This window comes from Corvus brachyrhynchos, unplaced genomic scaffold, assembly GCF_000691975.1.
Source record: "Corvus brachyrhynchos isolate BGI_N302 unplaced genomic scaffold, ASM69197v1 scaffold264, whole genome shotgun sequence".
NCBI lineage: Eukaryota > Metazoa > Chordata > Aves > Passeriformes > Corvidae > Corvus > Corvus brachyrhynchos.
This window is the reverse complement of record NW_008237648.1, coordinates 651,150-670,854: the sequence shown is the minus strand read 5'-3', so window position 1 is coordinate 670,854 and position 19,705 is coordinate 651,150. Positions and strand designations below refer to the sequence as shown.

The following is a 19,705-nucleotide window of genomic DNA, read 5'->3' as shown; positions in this document are numbered from 1 at the left end:
TTTCTCTCTCTCTCTCTCTCTCTTACTCTCTTCTATTGCATTACTGTGTTGTGGGCACTTAATAAAGGTGCACTGTTTTGATTAAAACTGAAATCTCTTGTGTCCTTTTACACTCTGAGATCGATAAACGAACCATCACGACCCCCGCTTGCATTAGCGGATCGTGACAGATGGTGAAGGTCCTTTCCAGTGAGATCAGGTGTTGAAAGGGTCCCAGTTCAATAGCCGCTCTTACAAGCAAAGGCTTACCCATGGTAAAGAGAAGCAGTGCACTATACAACTCCACAGTGGCAGAAAATTCTCCCTGCAGAAGCACCCTGACTGTCTCCTCTCCAATCCTGAGAGCGAGGGACAAGCCCAGCCCCTCACCCCCAGGCAAAATTTCACAGTATCTCTGCACTTCCAAAGAGAAAGTCCCCCAGCTAAGAGACTGCAGCCAGCTGCACCCCTTCCCCCCATCTTGGCCACATCCTTTGTCTCTCTCAAGTATCCATGTACCGGTCTCTTAGGCAACAAATGGGAGAAAAATTCCCTAAGAGAAAGAAAAAATCTGAACAAATCCTAGCCTCCAACACATATGAAGTTTAACAAAGACAAGTGCCGGATTCTGCACTTGGGATGGGACGACCCTGGATGTACAGACAGACAGACTGGGGAACAAGATGCTGGAGAGCAGCACCACAGAAAGGCACCTGGGGGTCCTGGTTGACAAAAAGTTGAATGTGAGTCAGCAGTGCCCGCACAGCCAGGAGGGCCAACCATGTCCTGGGTGCATCAGGCACAGCATCAGCAGCCAGGCAAGGGAGGGGCTTGTCCCGCTCTGCTCTGCACTGGTGCAGCCTTATCTCGAGTGCTGTGTGCAGTTTGGGTACCACAATATAAGAAAGATACAGAGCTGTTAGATAACGTCCAAAGAAGGGCAACCAAAATGGTGAAGGGGCTGGAGGGGAAGCTGAACAAGGAGTGGCTGAGGTCACCCTGTCTGTTCAGCGTGGAGGAGACTGAGGGGAGTCCTCACTGTGGTACTGAACATCCTTATAAAGGGAAGTGGAGAGGCAGGGATTATCTCTTCTGTGGTAACCACTGAGAGGACCCAAGGGAACAGTGAGTCAGGGGAGGGTTAGACTATATATAGTTGAACCACATACATATATCGTTTATGTCTGTGTGTGTATATATATATATATGGTTATACATAGCTTATACATAATTAGACACTTTGAAATGACACACAGCAAATCATTAGTAAATTAACTTCCTCCAAAATCCTATATTAGTTCTCTGAGTGGCAAAAACATGCACAACACGTGATTTTAGCCTACCATCCATTTCTGGACATGAGCCCATTTTCTATCATATGAATGCTGAGAAAACTACAGAATGTAAAAAGAAAACCAAACAAACCATTTACCATTTAAATTATAGTCACCACACAAGACTGGATTTCTGAATTGAAAACTCAGAAAAATCTACATTAATTGCCATGTAATCTTCAGAATAATAGCAATTTTGAACTCCAGCAGTTCAAAAACTGAAACTGCAGCACAATGAGAACCATATAAAATTGGGGCAAAGAATGTTTTGCATATTTCACTTACTACCACAAAAAAAAACCCCACCACAACCAAGTATCAACATTACATGCATTTGAGTGTAATCATGATAAATAGTAAATTCTCAATGTTTTACATGCAATGTCAAAACCTGAATTAAATGCAACAACCAAGCAATAACCATACTGCTGAAAACCTAGTTTCTAGGATTTTTTTTTCTCAAGAAATGCAAACTTTTTTTAGGAGAAACGTGTGGAGCAAAATGCAACTGTAAGTGTAAATATTACCCCATTTTAATCATTTTTTTAAAATAAAGATCTTGACAATAGGTATTTACTGTGAATACTTTCAGTATAATCCAATCCTAATGCTGAAAATACTCGCACAAAACTGAATTACACTGAAAGGCAAAATCTTAAGCAAATGCAGATAAAAAATACATAATGAATTTTTGTAAAGGTTTGCAATAATTCCTGATGAGTTACACTACCTCTTTTTGCTGTCGCTCCAGCTCTCTCATACGTATATCTCTTGCTTCTGCTCGAGCTGCCCGTTTTGCTGCAAGTCTGGCTTCTGCCTACAAGCAGATGGAAAATAATTAAAGTTAAAAAAAAGTTTTTTGAATAATGGTTTGAGTACTCAGTTTCTTCACAAGTATACATTAAGATTCTAACATCATAATACAGAATAAAGGAATCAGAGTTCTCACAATAAAATTTCAAAAAGAATATGTACCTGACTCTTTAAAGACAGCATTGCTAGTCAAAAGAATTATAGTTCATTTTAAAAGTCATAGAATGGCTTGGGTATGAAGGGACCTTAAATATCATCTAGTTCCAATGCCCAGATCAGGTGCCATCAACTAAACCAGGTCACTTAGCGCCCCATCCAACCTGGTATTGAACAATTCCAGGGATGGGACATCCACAACTTCTCCGGCCAACCTGTTCCCGTGCCTCATCACTCCCCTAGTAAGAATTTCCTCATAACATCTAATCTAAACCTACTCTCTTTTAGTTTAAAACCATATATTCCCTGATGTCCTAATGCTATCTGCCTGTGTAAAAAAAGTCACTCTTTTTTATAAGTCCCCTTCAGGTACTGGAAGGTCACAGTGAGGTCTCCCCAAAGCCATCTCTTCTCCAGGCTGAACAACCCCAGCTCTCTCAGCCTGTCTTCCTAGGTGAGATGCTTCAGTCCTCTGAGCATCTTTGTGGCCATCACCAAGTTCTTTTTCCAGTCTGGACTCACATGTGAGATTGCCCCAACTGATGTGCAGTATGTTGTACTTTGACTTGTTGAACTTAAAGAGGTTCTCATGAGCCCAAGTTTGTCCAGGTGGCCCTGGATGGCATCCCATCCTTCTGTTGTGCCAGCTGCACCACTCAGCTTCATGGATCTGCAAACTTGTTGAGGGTGCACTCGATCCCACTGATGTGTCATTGATAAAGGTATTAAAGAGCCCTAGTACCAAGATGGACCCCTGAGGGACACAACTCATCACCAGCCTCCACCTGGACATAAGAGCATTGACCACAACTCTGGCTGCATCCATCCAGCCAATTCCTTATCCACTGAATAGTCCGTCCATCAGATCCATGTCTCTTCAATTTGGACATACGGATTCCGTGAAGGACCTTGTCAAAAGCCCTATAGAAGTTTAGGCAGATGACATCTGTTAGTCTTTCCTTGTAAACTGCTGCTGTCACTCTGTCATAGAAGGCCACTGGATTGTTATTGGTGAAGCTTTGCTGGGATGTCTCAGATCATCTTCATTGAAACAATGCCTCAACATTGTTTCTATAAGGATCTGCTCCACAGTTGTCCCAGGCAAAGAGGTGAGGCTCACCAGTCTGTAGTTCCCTGGGTCTTCTTTTCTACTGTCTTTTAAGTATAGAAGTGATGTTTCCCTTCTTCCAGTCACTGGTGACTTTGTTCAACCAACATGACTTTTGAAATAAAATGGAGAGTGGCTTGGCAAGATCAGCCACCTCCCGCAGGACCGTGGGATGCATGTCTGAACTGAGTGCAGAAATAGTACTATCGCTACAACTTGAAAACTAATGTCTTGTGGACTTGAAAAGGACTTTGCCTATGCATAGTATTTGAACAGACATGTACACGACTGAAGAATCTTTGGCTACAAAAAGACATTAAAACCAAAAAAAAAAATCAGAGATACTGAACCACTACCGTCCATGCCATATTTAAAGTTTTGCTGCAATTTGGAATTATTTCAAAAAGCAAACATCATTCATTGAGAATACTTCAAATAGGAATCAAAATCAAATTGATTATTGAACAAAATACAACAACAAAAAAATATTATCATTCCTCAAAAACTACCTTCAACACTATCACCCCAAAGGGACTTCCCTACCTTTCCATTCAAACCCTTACACTCCCAACACCTTCTTTGGACACAGCTCCAGCACTCAGGACCTGCTGTGAGACAATTTAACTAACTACCATAGCAGAAAGTTAAGAGCAGCAAAAACCCAGTAGTTTTCTGAGTTTTCTGTGTGTTACTGAAATGAACTGGCTTGTACAAGGACCTTAACAGACCAAGCAAAAGGTATGAGCAGGACAAACAGTAGCAAGACCTTCCCCCTTTCAGTAGCAAAAAGCTTATTTCTGCACTGCTTGTGAAACCTGGTTATTGGTGGATAGAACTGAATATTCTCCACCTTCTATCCAGCCTCAACAAAAAGAGAAAGTGTCTTTCAGACTCTAAATGCTACCTCACATTTAATCAGCTAATTACATGAAGGAATAAATTTTGCCATAAATCTCATGTTTGAGGAAAGCACAAGATCAGTTGTTTCATGTTTGAATAATGAGTTGACAAAAATTCTCTCAAATTCTTTAAATATTAAACCATTGAAGACAGGTCTTCCACCAAAGATTCCAGTTGTCTATGTAATGTTAATTAAAAGCTTTTGAGAAACAGCAGTAGCCAAAAATTCAGAACTCCTAACAACCAAAACAATTATAGAAGTTCCTAAAACTCCAATGGATTTTTGCTTTTGATTAAGGATAGGGTTTTTCCTGCTTTTGCCACTGTCACAGCAAACTCTTGTGTAAAACACTGGAAGCCTATAAAACTATTTTACTGTGCTTCAGGAAAACAGAACAGGTATATAACTTGGAAGTTTAACTTCAAATTACGATTAAACTACAGGCACAAAAATATCTTATCAAATAATGACAAGACAGAAGGCAGACTCACTACAGCTTTATTACTAAAAATAGTTTGTCTTAACTCCAAATGACTCATGAAGACTGTTTTTTCTGTATTTTGCATACTCAGATAAAACAATTCCAAGGCTGTGTCAACACTCCTGACTGCCATAATATAATCTATTTTCAGAGCAGCATAAAGCTGCTCTTCTTCCTACCTGATGACAGCACACAAGTAAAGCAAGGAAATTGCCATGCAACAGGAAGTACTTCCATTTGTAGGCCATTATCGCTGTCGCATATAAACTGTAACATAGACAGGTATGCAGCACAGAAAGAAAAAGGACTCGAAGAGCTGAAATGTTTGGGTTTAGTTTTGTCTATAAAACAGCAGATACATGCATTTGGCCTTCAGGCTCTGGCAAGGCTTTACTGTTAAAGATAGAAAGTTAATTGGTTTACTGATTCATGCTAAAAATCAATTCATATTTCACCACTCTCTCCTAGTCCTACAGCCAGAGATCTAACTTTAAATTCCTACAGTACAAGGGAAGCTCCATGTCTTCTAATTTACTATACCCTTGATAAAACACAAGTGACTTTTACAAACGTTTGTCATAAAATGGGTGCCTGAAATTGAAGGAAAAGAAAATCTTTTTACAGAATTTTTTGGGAAGAAATGGTTTCATATTACATTGATTTTTAACCTGAGCAACTGGATTCCTTTAAAAAGCACACAATCTCAAAAAACACAAAAAACTTGGCAAGTTAACTAAAAGGGCAGTTCTCAGGCTTCCTTCACCATACTTTAGAGCAAGAAACAAATCACAGTACCACTTGAAAGGCCATCATACCCAGTAATTCTTTATTCTCAGCAGATCTGTTAGAGCACAGGCTTTATGCTATTGATACAGCACTAACATAAGTCTTCTTAGCTATGTTATTGAAATTCAAAATTAACAATAATAGAAAAACAACCATAATTCAAAAGGACATAGTTTTCTTCCTGGGTGTTGCTATTCACTCTGTCGTCTTACTGAAAAAAGCCCATAGAAGTTGTGAAACAAATAATCACCAACAAATCCTTCACAAATAAATTTCATCAGCTACATTGAAATAAAGTCTTTAAATATCTACTAAGGAAAATGTAGAGCCACAATAGCTTTGGATAAAGAACTGTTTGGACTATAGAAGCAGCACAGAAACACTAGACTACTAGTTTTTATTTTTTTGAATAAACCAGCAAAAGTACTGGTAGTCATGTTACCACGCTTTTCAATTCAACTAGTATTTGACTCAAGAGGGCATACCAAATACAGCACTTCCGTGCTCATAGTAGCTTGGGAGTCAATACAGATTGCTTTCTACAGCCTGCATTAAACGAAGTCCAGTCTTAGAAGAGTAAAGACTGGCCACTACCGCCCTGATTTCAGTTTCACTCGTGTGCTGGTTTAACAAAACTTGGTTTGTGGGGGCAGGAGAACTCAAAACTTCTGTGTCCGGCGCAGAGCCAATTGCTGAAAGCTCTGACAATGGGCAGGTTACTAGACCAATTAGACAAACTGGTAACGCCTCTGTGATGACATATTTAAGAAAGAAGAAACTGGGAAAAGTTCTTTTTCTTGCTTCCCTGCAAGGGGTGGCGGGGGGCAGGCCCCTTCCTGGAAAAGGGCTGCTGGGACCTCCCGACGCAGCGGCCGGGACTGTGCCACTGGGAGGGACCATCCCAGCGCCCCCTCCTGAGGCCGGCGCGGCCCGTGTGGAACCAGGCAGAAACACCAAGCAGCCGGCAGCGAGAGACATGGCGAGTATTTCCCCAATGCAGAGCCCGGACAAGATCCGCTTCTCAACTGCAACTTACAGACACCAATTTTCTTCCAAGTCAGAGAAAAAGGGAAAGTGAGGTCACGTGAGGAAGGCCAACATGGCAACACTGAAGTCAGTGGGGAAGGGACAGAGAGGAGGCGCTTCAGGCACCGGAGCTGAGATTCTCCTGCAAGCGCTGGTGAGGACTGTAATACAGCAGCTTCCCTATAATTCATGAAGTGCACGGGAAGGGGTGCAGAGGTCCACGCGCAGCCCATGAGAAGTGCTCATGCTGGAGTGCGTAGATGCTGAGAGGCTGTGATCTAATAAAGAACTTGAACAGAGAGAGATGATCCTTACTTTTAGAGATAGAAGAAGAGAGCCTTTGCTTCCAAACTGGAACAGCTTATCCTTAAAAGACTAAACCCCATGAACTACTATGACCCACGCTAGGCAGTTGTCGGAAGACTGCATGACCCATGAGAGGGATTTTCACATTGCAGCAGGTTCAGGGAGGCTGTTGCTTGTGAAGGGTGAAACCACGCTAGAAAAGTTCACTGAGAACTAGCTCCTGTGGGAAGGATCCTACAGCACAGCAGAAGAAACTTTTCCTTAAACATAAAAAAAGACTCTTAAGAAATGAAATACTGATCAAAACCCCATGTTTGTTTTCCTTATGCAGGTGGTGGAAAGAGGAAGGGACTGGGGAAGAAAGGTGTTCTGAAAGTTTGCTTTAGTTCTTATTATCCTTTTAATTCTGTCAATTATAAATCTTCTTTATACTGTTTTAAGTTTGGAACCTGTTTTGCCTTAAAGTGTTTCTCCCCTAATCCTTAACTCACGAAAATTTCCCCCTCCTCTGCTCAGCTATAACAGAAGAAAATAAGTGAATAGTTTTTTCATGGGTGCCTGGCATAGCCAGTGTCAAACCCTGACAACTGGTCATTATTCTCTACATAGCCTTTAGACCAGACACGTTAATAAAATGTATTATGATAAAGATCCATTGTAATATTATTTAATTGAAGTACAGTTTATTAAAAAGTGATATAACATACTGAGTTTCTGTTTTTCTGAAATAAAAATTCAACTGTGTATTGTCCAAGGTCTAGCAACTCTCACACTATTTCAGAAGCTTCCTAATGGAACTTCTGACTGATAAAAAGGAATGGGATAGCTGAATTTTCTTGAAGACTAACTGCAAATAAGATGAGGTATTTAAACCTGGTACACTTACACTGGTGGCTTAAATAATTCAGCATGGAATTTATTCAGAGAATTTATCAAAAAGGACATAGAAGACTACAGAGGAAATCTTTGCAACAGAAGAAATTGCATAGAAAAAACAAGGAAGAGGCCCTCAAGACTTTGCTTGGGCATGAATAAAGGACTAGTTGATAAATGATTAATTTATAACTAAATCTGCAAATTCTCTTTTGTATATGAACACACTCATACTACTCATATTTACGTTCTACTGTAATGACAAATATGTGTTTTTAAACCAATACTGTACTTCTTTGGGTATTAGCTCTCGTCTAGGTAACAAAACAAAGCAATCTGTTCACCACTGAGTTCTGGAATTCCTCATTTCAAAATAGGGACCGAAATTTTTTTTTTTTGTTCATGTAATGGAAGTGTTTCCTTGTACCTGCGTAAGAAGCATTTCATTCTAGAAGATGGTTATCCTGGCTGTTTTCAAGCAGTTAAGCAGTACCTTACTGCAGTATTCACTTCGGTTTATTTTATTGCATATGTGTAAATATAGAGGTAGCAAGACAATGTTCTCCTTCCAGGAGGTGACGTAGTCAGTTTTCTGATTCTCACCTAAAAACCAATTGTTATAAGCTGTTTACAGTCATTTAGAAAGCCATCTCTGCTTCTTCAATTTTTTCACCTTTGTTTTTAAACATATTCTACCACAATCTTTTGAATTATCTCAACTTTCAAGGATAACATGTAGTTCTTCAGATAAAGGCATTTTTGGCAAGAATGAAAGAAGAAAAGAAAGAAGATGAGACTTTAATGTGAATGCCTTTGTAAAGATTCAGTCTGGAGTCTCTCCTTTCTGATGTATTTTTCTTAGTCTCTCCATAGCAATGACCATGTTTTTTCCTAGGTAAGCAGCATGATATTAACACAGAATTGATATGGTAGAAGCTTCCCTTCATGTTGATCAAGGAGAAGCATAACTTCTATCTCCATAGTGTAGGTAGGCATCTTTTTCTTTCCCTTGCCTGCAAGAAGGAACTCACTAGAAAGCAACAGTATTTCATTTCTAATTTTTATACTCTGGAGAAGGTGATTCATTAATTGGCTCACATTCAGCATAAAAGCTTCATAAGATTAAAATATAGGCTATTCTAAAATGTTATTCACCTCTGAAAAAATTAGAATTATTTTGTCATCATGGGCTGATGTATACCTGTAACATATAACTCGCTTCTCTCTCTGCCAAGGGATATGCAGTGCTGCAATTTCCAACACAGGAGGCCCGGTTAAGGAGCATTTTACTTCTTCTACCAGACGGCAGTGGTGAGGGCACCGACTGTCCCTGCTGCAGTACCCGCTGCTCCCTGTCTGCCATGGGTGCGAGGCATGGCACTAGGACACCCTGCCAGCTCTGGCTAAGCATCAGGGTGAGCATTTTAAAAATGTTCACCGTAATTCTTAATAGATAACGACATATAGCAACTTAAACTTTATTTCATCTTCTCATTAAGCAAACAAAGGATTCTGTACCCATGGCAGGGGGGTGGGAACTAGATGATCTGTAAGGTCCCTTCCAATCCAAACCATTCTATGATTCCTTCTGCAGTTCATTTCTTCTGTATTCTCATTTCCATGCTTTTTACCCTTATCTCCATACTGTCTCATGAAATCAAGGCAACATCATTTACATGCCAAAAGTATTTCTTATGGCTCCTCAGAAATATCTTTTCTGCTTACTTCTGAAGTCTCTGCCCCAGTTGCCTACAAAGCAGAGACTATGAACAACAAAACCTTTAGTTTTAACATGACTTAAAGGTTTAAGAGTCTTTATTTCTGGTATCTCATTCTTTTTCTATTTATTGTACAGATTCATATATATTATAAAATCTCTAGAATATTTTACATTGTATAAAATATCTTTAACCACTATTAAAAACAAAACCAAACAAGACTTTGAATTAATAATAAAGTAGAAATAGCCAATTGAAAAATATTTAGTGATCTCTTACTAAAACAAATTAAAAAATCACCTAGCACCTACAAAGACAATATCCATGAAGATGGAATTCTTTGGGGCTTTGCTTGTTTCTTAACAGAAGCTGAACCTACATGAAGAGAAAAAAACATGTACTAAACTTTAAATAGATTCATATGACAAAAACTATGTTGTTAACTGTTTCTAAATTCATTATAGAGCCCTCAAACATTTAAAAATACTCAACTCTTAGCTTTTTCTACCATGGTAATTCAGTAACATTACATCTTTACCAAAGTAAGAACAGTTGCACTCTATTCAAGGTTGAGCAACTACAGAGTGAATTTTAAATCAAAATGAATCTTTATTCTCTCCCATGAGAAAACACCTTACGAGTTTTCCATGCTCTTGCTATACAGTGAAAATAGTAGTGAGAACAGTTCCTGAAAAAAAACCAAACACCGAACCAAAACACAGAGATAAGATTCTACAAGGCAGAAATCCAGTGCAGTCTGTTGCAATAATTGTCCACAAGCTCTAGTTCTGTGTCATCTAGTAACACAGCCCTGAAGAATGGAAGAGTTGCTGATGGAAACATCCAAAAAAAGGCTATAGGTAAATCCTGATTGTGCCTTCAAACTGCTGTTTAGCAGGTTGAAGATGGTAAGATGACACATCAGACACTTCTCACTCTCTGCCATGATATTGTATCTGAGCATGAACCACAGGCAATGCAAGAACACAGAAGTGACTAAAACCTCTGTTCTTGCATAATCAGACTGGTTTTGGAAAAAGAGGTCTCACATAATCGTAAGAAATGCCTGGTGATGACAGGTTACTGCTAAATATTTTAAATGAGCACAATTTGTCTGCAAACTACAAAGACAAGTGAAGCAGTGATGCACAACTCAGCCGAAGATATTCTGTCCACAAAAGAATTTAATAAGCAGAGAATCCCCACAAAAAACCCATATGGAAAACATCTTGAGATTGTATCAGCTGCATTCCGTGTAGACTCTGAACACAACCTTGAGAATATAAACCTTAATTTTCTTTTATCTAGTTATGTGGGAATCCTTTTTGCTTAACAAATGAGAATATAATGTCGTCAGGAACCTGAAGTTACACGAGACAATCATTACCTGTACTTCGGGAAGCTCGAACTTCACACAAGACATATGAAACTGTCTTCTACACCAGATGACTTATTCTTTGTCAATATGAGAAAGCTAACAGTAACCAAAAGGTCACACAAAGGAACTCTCTCTGTTTTCAGGAGATAGGCTTTTTTTTTTTTCTTTTAAGAGAGAAGCTGACTTCAAATTAACCTTGCTATAATTAGAATACACTCACCACTACTCCATTTTAATGTAGTTGGGTGCTTTTACACCCAGAGTTTCTTTATTTCCTTGCAGGGAACACTGGGACAATATATTCTACACCTGCTCCTGCAGCTTTTGAAAAAAGCATGATTAACTGTTGTACCAAGACAAGACTGCCAAACTGATCAACTTTGAGTAATCTCACTTCAGACATTGTGTAATAGGGAGAGTGCATTGCTTCCAGGAAAGGATGCACAGATAGGTCCCTGTCCCTGGATGTGTACATCACGTTTATTCTTCCTCAGTTCCAGTGAGCAAGGAAATTCAATGCCAGGAAAAATAATACACCATAGTATAAAAAGTAGATCCCAAAGAAAGAGGTTTAATAACTCAAAAGTTCTTGGAGTAAGGCAGAAATTCATTCCAGTGTTGATGTTTTAACATACTTGTGCGTAACAGAGATGTTGTAAAAATGCTTGTCTCAATGCATAGCCCCACACCAACGAAAAGATGTGAAAGAGCTCTCTACTTAACAAAAGTACAAAAAATAAAGGGGAGGGGACAGCCAACAGAAGAAGGTTTTCTGATGCAGAGGAAAGATGGAAAAAAATGAAAGAAATGTCGAAGAGGAAGCAGTATGACCAAGCACCTCAGATCCTACAACAGTGTCCTTGTCTTCCATTAAATATTTTCATATAAAATGACATCAGATTCAACCAGTGCAGAAAAATGACTATATGGAAATGAACTCAGTGGATCAGTGCCAAGAAACTCTTTAAACCAATTTCCTAGAAAGCAATGTTTACTGGTACTAAAAGGAATATACCTTTTTTTTTTTTTATGCTTGCCACAGAACAAGGAAATCGCAATTTTGTCAAACTAAAAGTGGTAGAAAGGAATAAGAATAGCAGTTTCTGAAATCTGAACTTTTAGAGAAAAACCATCCTGAAATGTCATACACTACATTAGAGTCACTTTACTGGAGTTCTTTGTATTACAAATTCTGATACTTCCTAGTGCAATTTTGTGACTGCTCTGAATCCCAGAGCACTTTTATGCAGCTTCACCATGCAGATCATCCTGAATACAGCCTTTTGTTTCCACATATTCTGTTTACCATCTCTTAATACCTAGAACACCTTTAGGAAGATTTTCCACAGAAGACATGCGGATTACAGGACTCCATTCAATTCTAGTAAGTAATGTCTTCTAAAAAGATGTGATGTAAGAGAACAAAGCCCAACAGTAAATTTAAGTAAGATAATATGTATTACATCTTGCTATTGAGATCCTTTTCTAGGTTAAACAACAAGTTGATGTTATGTACTGGAAGCATGCAAATACCCAAAGAAATTTAAGGCCATATTCTTTCTTTTTCATTCGCTGTTTTCCCCAAAAAATGAGAGATGGAACTTGATGAGTGAGATCATACATGATCCAGAGTGCCACACAGAACTTGGCTGATAGGGTGAGACCTTCCATTAGAACTAGAACATGACTGTGAACATGACTTTCTGAAAAGATACCAACTAAACTTTTTTTTTAACTGACAAAGCATATCTTTTACCTACAGTCTATGATAGATACATTTGAAAATGCCTAAGGAAACTTTCTCTTCAGAGACCTATCACCTACTTATTTTGTCTTACGTACACACATATAGACAACTATTTACATTACAAAGCCAGTTAGAATCTGCATTTTGCACTCATTTATGTCAACTAGGGAGAGCAGCTTTGTAGATAATATAGCCCCAAAGGACCTAGATCCATTTGTATACAAACAGTATTGAGGCTTTTGCTCCCTAGTCACAGCATTTCCACCTAGAAAAACTCTGGTCCAAACAGACATCTCTAAGACTTTAAATTCCAACTGCCTTTTTCCTATATCCAGTGGAACGAAATTCCCCTTCGTATCAACTTCTTGTGAATTGCACTTTTTGCTGGTTATCTCCAGCCCTGGTTTTTTTAGGTGGTGAAATTCCTGGAATAGTGTACATATTAGGCTTAGTTGGAAAGAAATGTGACTTCTCACATTTGAAATAAAATCTATTACAAATATATTTTAATAACAACTACTACACATTCAACACTAAGACACTATACTTATCATCTTATGAATACCACACACTGTAATAGGGTAAATGTGTATAATTTTTAGTTTTACACTTGAGATAGCATCTGGACTTTTCATTTATCTTTAAGCATGTAAGTATCTGTAGAAATAGCTGCTACACAAAGTGTGATTCTGTGAAGTTATACTAGTCATACAATTAATATCTCATAATGTCAACATTCCAGTAAATGTAATTTTTTGATCAATAACTCTCTTAGCTTTTATTAATTGTCATATTTATGGCTAATTACACTTTTTTATGCACATCTTAAAAAAATTAACTCTTCCTGGATAACGAGATTGCTTTCATCCCTATTTCTGAATTTAAGACACTTTAAAATTAGCAAACCTCTCTGGCAATGTTGCTCAGAGCTTCATCTTCTGCAGAAAACCTGTCTTTCACTGGAGTTCTCTTCCGTCCTGATCCAGGAGTTCCCATTTTTATTCTCTGAATCTGTATTTGAAAACACAGACAGGAAAAAGTTCAGTTTTAAATCAGATCTGGAATTAAAAACAATCAACCAATCTACACTCCAAAATGCCCTAATTTTTCCAATCTTTAGCTACATAATATTCAAGAAACCTACATGCAATTGGCACGTAATGGTACAAAACTATCACAAAAGCTTGTGGCAGCTTTACAAAACGCCACTGCACCCTACAGAGTGCACATATAGCATTTTTCTACTGAACAGAACCCATCAGTTTACTTACAGCTTCAAAGTCAGGCACAACTGTAAACTGCTCCTGGCTCAAAAAGGATACCTCTGTAGTCTGAATTTACACAATTCCTACGAAGAGATATCCTTTAAAGTTATGGATGTGAAAAAAACCCCCTATAGACAACAAAGTGTTCAAGAATTAAATTTACATGATCATTAGAGTTCTCCCCAAAACAGAAAAGACTCAGCGGACAAACTTTACTAAGCATCCAAGCAGGTAGATGTGGCTTATTTACATTTTAACGCAGCTGTTCTCATGCAGTTGCAACAACTGCTATTTTCTAAACAAGAAGGTTTACTATAATAGAAATAAAGACATCTTTATGCAAAAACCTCAGTCTTTTGCCGAACAAGATTCTCAAATTGGGAAGTGAAGAGAGAAACATACTACCATCATATCCCCAGAATATGTAAGATACCCTCTTACTTTTCTTCCAGAAACCTCTTATGAATTGCAAGCATATAAAAATGACCAACAAAACAAAACACAGCCCATATAGCCACAATCGGAAAAATGTTACACTCCCCTCCCCTTCCAAAACCCCACAACTATATTTGTTTTTTTTTCAAACATCCTAAAGAAATCCTACTTCCAGATGTCCAGGTCCTCCCAAATGTCAGACTAGAATCTGGTGGTAGTCCAGCTATTTGACAAGGTAAGTATCCTACACAGGGTTTGAGAAAACACCTTAGTTAGAATAAAAATTTCTATTTGCAGGAAGAAGAGATCTAAAAGGTAACTAGTATTGGCTATCCTTCTGAAACTGAACTGGCACAAGAACTACCTCTCTTACTGGATCTAACTAGCGAAGACTCAGTAATTGATTATAGTTTAATTGGAGGGGAAGGAGGAAAAAAATCCCGAAGTGACAGGAGTATTTTTGTACAAGCAGAGCTTTTACTTTATTACTTTTATGCAGCGATCACAAAGTCAAAATATATTGGGGTATTTTCTGGCACTCAAAGACACCAAGTAGCATCACAGGACTTTTTTTTTTCTCTTATATTTTAGCTTCTACACCTTTTCACCCCCCTTCCCTTAATAACTTTATACCACTAGTCCTTTCTTTTCCTTGCAAGCAAGAAGATTTTTACTGTGCTTCAAATTTTACAGGTATTCTACTATTCTTCATGTGCTCAGTATTGTCACTGCTAATCCATTTGGTAAGAGTCTGTATTTTTAGTCTTAAAAACAAGCAAGTAAACTTACATCTTGTACTCAGGCAAATTTAGATAAATATATGCAAAAACAGTTTGGAGATCTCCGTGGCGGAAGTTTAAGCTCAGAACTAGAGGTTGCCGTCAACATTCTGAATGTCTCAAAAAATCTGTACCTTTTGTCAGCAATTCTTATTGGCTGACTTCAAATATTAAAAGCAGATAGGGCCCAAACTAGAAGTTACATGAACACAAAATAATACTCCCCCTGCTACAGAAGGCTTTAACGTTATACACTAGCCACAAGAAAAATCATGAAATGTTTATTACAATAAACGGGTTCATGTAAGAACAGAAATCCAGTCTATCTACTGAAAGTCACTAGCATGAAATTATTTTAATTGGCACATTAAAGGCCATATTTCTTTAAAAAGTATTTACCACGTAAGTAAAAACTGAAGAATAACTGCACATACCATAGACTTGAACTGCAATTGTTGACATCCTTTAAACAACATACCATTTCTAATAGCCAACAAACTTTTGGTCTGTTAACTCAGTGAAATGCTCTTAGCTGGCAGACTGATTTGCAGAATGTAATGGGTTATATAGCTAATTTTAGTATAGCTATGTTCAGTTTAACAGGAAGTACTAATTTACAGAGTATAATTTCATAAAAATTAGGTGTTGATGCTTTACATGAGGAAAACACACTTCATCTCAGTCACTGTGGAGGAAGGCAAGTATGGCATCCCTGCCAGCCATCTGCCATGCTTCTCACCTAGAATGAGCACAGAACTCCTCACTGAGCCCAAACACAAGAGGGAGCAGGACAGATTACCCATAAGGTATACAGAAACGTTGCCTTTGCCTACAAGGAGGAATTAAGAAAGTCAAAGCTCAGCTGAAACTAAAACTAGCAAAGGCTGATAAAGACAAAGAGAAAGGCTACTCTAAGGACATCAGGAACACAAGAAAGACTAAGAAAACTGTAGGGCCACTGTTTAGTGACACAGGTGACAGGCAGAATAGTCTGGATAATAACAAATGCGAAGAAGGAAATCTTTATGTGTGGGAATCAAATAAGCAAAACTGTCTGACAGGATACGGGCCCCAAACTGGTCACGTTGAAGAGCAAGAGGATCATCAGTTACATTCAACAGAAACTAGGAGATTAGTCAGAAGTATTTGTTTGAAGTAAAGGAGTCCTCTTGAAAATAAAACCAAAATCAAACTGAAAGTCTATACCAGCAGCAGAGACCTTAGAGGGGTAACAGCATCAGTCAAAACCTGGTTTGGTGTGAGAAATCACCCCACTGACTGCATGGTAATATCTGTCCAGGCAAACAATACAGCATTCCTCCCAGTGGATGCAAGATCCTGCATTCCAGCTAGCAGGTGGTCAGTACAGGGAGGGTCAGTACACACCTTAAGTATGTGAATGTGAGCTTGTTGGGTATGCTCTCACTGCATTAGGGCACATGCATTAGCACATAGCACAATACACATTAGAGAACAACAGAGGTACACACAAATCTAGAGCATCCACATCTCCAGCAGAAATCATGTGCAAATAGGGGACCTTAGAGTTGAAGAACAGAACAGTTAAACACCAGCCTAGAGAGGCTGTGAAATGTCCATCCCTGAAGACGGTGAAAACTTAATTAGACAAGGCTCTGAAAAACCTCTTCTAACTGAGAATACTTTGGGCAAAGGATGACCTCCAAAGAATTCTTCCAAAAGAAAATATATGATTCTATACTTATTATTGCTCTCAACTTTGAAACTAAACCTCAATATAAGCTTTCTTTAATTAAATGTTTTAATATTTCTTCAAGGGTCTTGTCACAATTTCTTCCATTCCATTTAACTTTTAATTAGGCTGATGTATATCAGAGTATTTAATTTCTTGTTATAAAGTTCGGTACTACAGAAGCCTAGACATACTGTAATATGCTAATTAGTCTAATACTATAAATATCATTATGCCACTTCTCGGGAAAATATAAGATGCCAATACTTGACATGCATGCAGAAATACTTCTGAGATGTTTCACTTCAGTAACTTTCTGATTACACAAAAAGTTATTTTGCTGCATGGGATAAAGAATTTTGCTGCTGCATGGGATAAAGAATTTAATACACGCTGTAACATTAGAATTTTCATTAAAAATAACTAAAGAGAACACCAAAACACAACCAAAGAACAGTTTGCTATTGTCTTTTATAGTTTAGAAAGTTTAATACAAAAGGAAAGAACATTATAATATCTGCTGCATTTACAGTTCAAAATTCCTGAGTCACATCTATTACATGCCTAATTCTATAGGCATGGTTACACATTGTATTACACAACTGATGAAGCGACATCCTGTTGCATTTCATTCCAAAACACTGAAGTGTCTGAAGGCTCCAAAAAAACCCAGAAGACCTGTGACAAAATCCCTCAAATGCCTCTCATTTGTCTTCACTTCAGGCATATATACATTTTTATCTCTTCTACAAGTCTTTGCTGTCTACTCTTCCTCATACTACCTTCTGACTAAAGGTTCTCCTTATTTCTTTTTTGCTTCCTAGGAAAAAAATCTGATTTGTCTTAAGTGAAAAAAAAATAAGCTACACTACAAGGGCCTATCACTCACCACCTTCAACAGCACCACCTGTTCTAAATGCCTGGGTGTATGCCAGCATACCTGGCATTACATAGGATCCAGATACCTTAGTGTGAACAGGCTATAAATAACAGACCAAAACTCTCCATTTCTCTTTCAATAAAGACTACAAGATAACTAAAATTCATCTGTGTAGACACCATCTATGTATAATTGATTCAACAACAGAGGGGAATGGCACTGCTCTAGAACTGAGGTCTGTTAGAAACAGAATCTGAATGCAAAAGTATTAGTACTGCAATGGTTGCATCCATATTTGAGAAGGAGCATAATCATATTGGAAACCACAATCTTGTTTGCTTGATTTTCAGTGCTTTGTCCAAGCAAACTTCAAAGGAGACAAAGCAAATAGACATAGGAAAATTTAAAAATTATGCAAGACAGACACAAGAGTCTTCCTCAGAAGAAAGACCCTATACAAAGAGGGTACTCTCTTTGCAATTAATATGTTTGCTCATAGGTCCAAAACCACCCGTGCAAGAAAAAGGGCTGCATGATCACAGGGTGACCATGACCCAACAAAGGGGCATGTAGGAAGAGAGAGAAATAGATTAGGTTTTAATGCACTGAGAAAGAAATAGACTGAGTTTTAATGCAATAATTTTAAGGAATCATTTGGAATTTTCATTCAGAATGACCTTGTTCAGAATATTAACTGAAACAAGAACTATTGCCAAAAAAGAGCAGCTACTGTAAGTGAAAGAGCCGAACATTAAAGGGAAAATGCAAAGACTGATAAAAGCATATCATTACAATCTGTCAAAAGCTTACAGAGCTTAACACTGTACTGGAGGCAAAGTTATTCCACCTAATGAATTTCTGTTTTAAGGAGCTGTTTATCTCTCATCATGGCCCACTTCAAAAACTGTTAGCACAAAATTTCTGCTCTGAGTGGACAAGCTTATGTCAGCTTTTTCAGGGAAAAAAACTCAACTCTTTTGACAACTGCACAATCCATCCCCTTAATTTACATTTTACTTGCCTTTTTAAAATCTGAGAAATACAATTTCTTATGAGATCATGGTATTTAGCAATAGAATTACAATTCTTTAGAGGGAGTTGAAATCCCTCAGTTGGTGTTATGAAATTAGAGACCAACAGAAAGTCCCCAGTTAAGACAATCAAAAAGCCATTATGCAGCTTGCAAGGGTCTGCAAGTGCCTGATGAATCCATGAAGTGCAACAGTGCCTGGCTAGCACTAGCGAACGTAAAGCAGTGCAAGACAGGAAATGTACTAAGGCATCCTATAGCCCTGTAGAACTACAAGACACCTCCAGACCTACCAAGCTATCTTTGGTGACCTTCACCAGTCTTTGCAAATTACCAAAATTCCAAAATGACGTCTGAAGTGATGCAATTTCAAGTGGTGGCAACTTGTTCTATGAAGTATGAGTTCTCTGACAGTCAGTTGTCAACAGCTGCAACTGGAGATACCATTACTGCACAAAGTACTTTACATACACAATATTATCATCAGTGACACGCAGCATCTGGAAAGCTCTTATAATGGTGACTCTCAGGGCACAATGTAAAGCATATATAGCTTCCAAAGAAGCAGCATAAAACAGATTAGCTTTTCTAGAATCAGTGCTACTATATGCCGAAGACCCAAGAATAAACTAAGAATTCAAATGGAACTTTAAAACATAAGGGAATGACAGTACTAAAATGAGCATTATAAAAAAAATTATGAAAATGCATAATAAAAAAAAAAAATCACAAGGATCTTCCAGAAGTTTTTATTCTAAAATGAAGCAACCATCACTTTTACACTGTCAGCTTTTTCAAAATGAGTATCCTTTCTGTCATTTTGCAAAAGAATGATTCACTGCTCATTAAAAAAACAAAACACTGCTACTATATTGAGGCTCCACTTTTTTTTAATGAAATGTAGAGCCCCATGGTAACAACCCACATTCTGTAACAAGCTGAAACTATTTAAAATGCTTTTCCCTCACCAGTTTCATACACTCCTACAATCTTTCCTAC

The 19,705-nt window shown here is 38.1% G+C and overlaps 1 protein-coding gene across 6 annotated transcripts in view; it reads right to left on the bottom strand.

The window, feature by feature from the left end:
* Nucleotides 1-19,705, bottom strand: part of LOC103614086 (leucine-rich repeat flightless-interacting protein 2) — a 61,964-nt gene that overhangs the window by 39,969 nt on the left and 2,290 nt on the right. For all 6 annotated transcript variants that reach the window (XM_017732050.1, XM_017732053.1, XM_017732055.1 and 3 more), the window contains exons 2-3: nt 13,513-13,617; nt 2,044-2,130 (exon numbers count right to left, since the gene is read on the bottom strand). In XM_017732050.1, coding sequence (XP_017587539.1) covers nt 2,044-2,130; nt 13,513-13,602 — 177 coding nt within the window. In that variant the 5' untranslated portion in view covers nt 13,603-13,617. The remainder of the gene's footprint in view (nt 1-2,043; nt 2,131-13,512; nt 13,618-19,705) is intronic.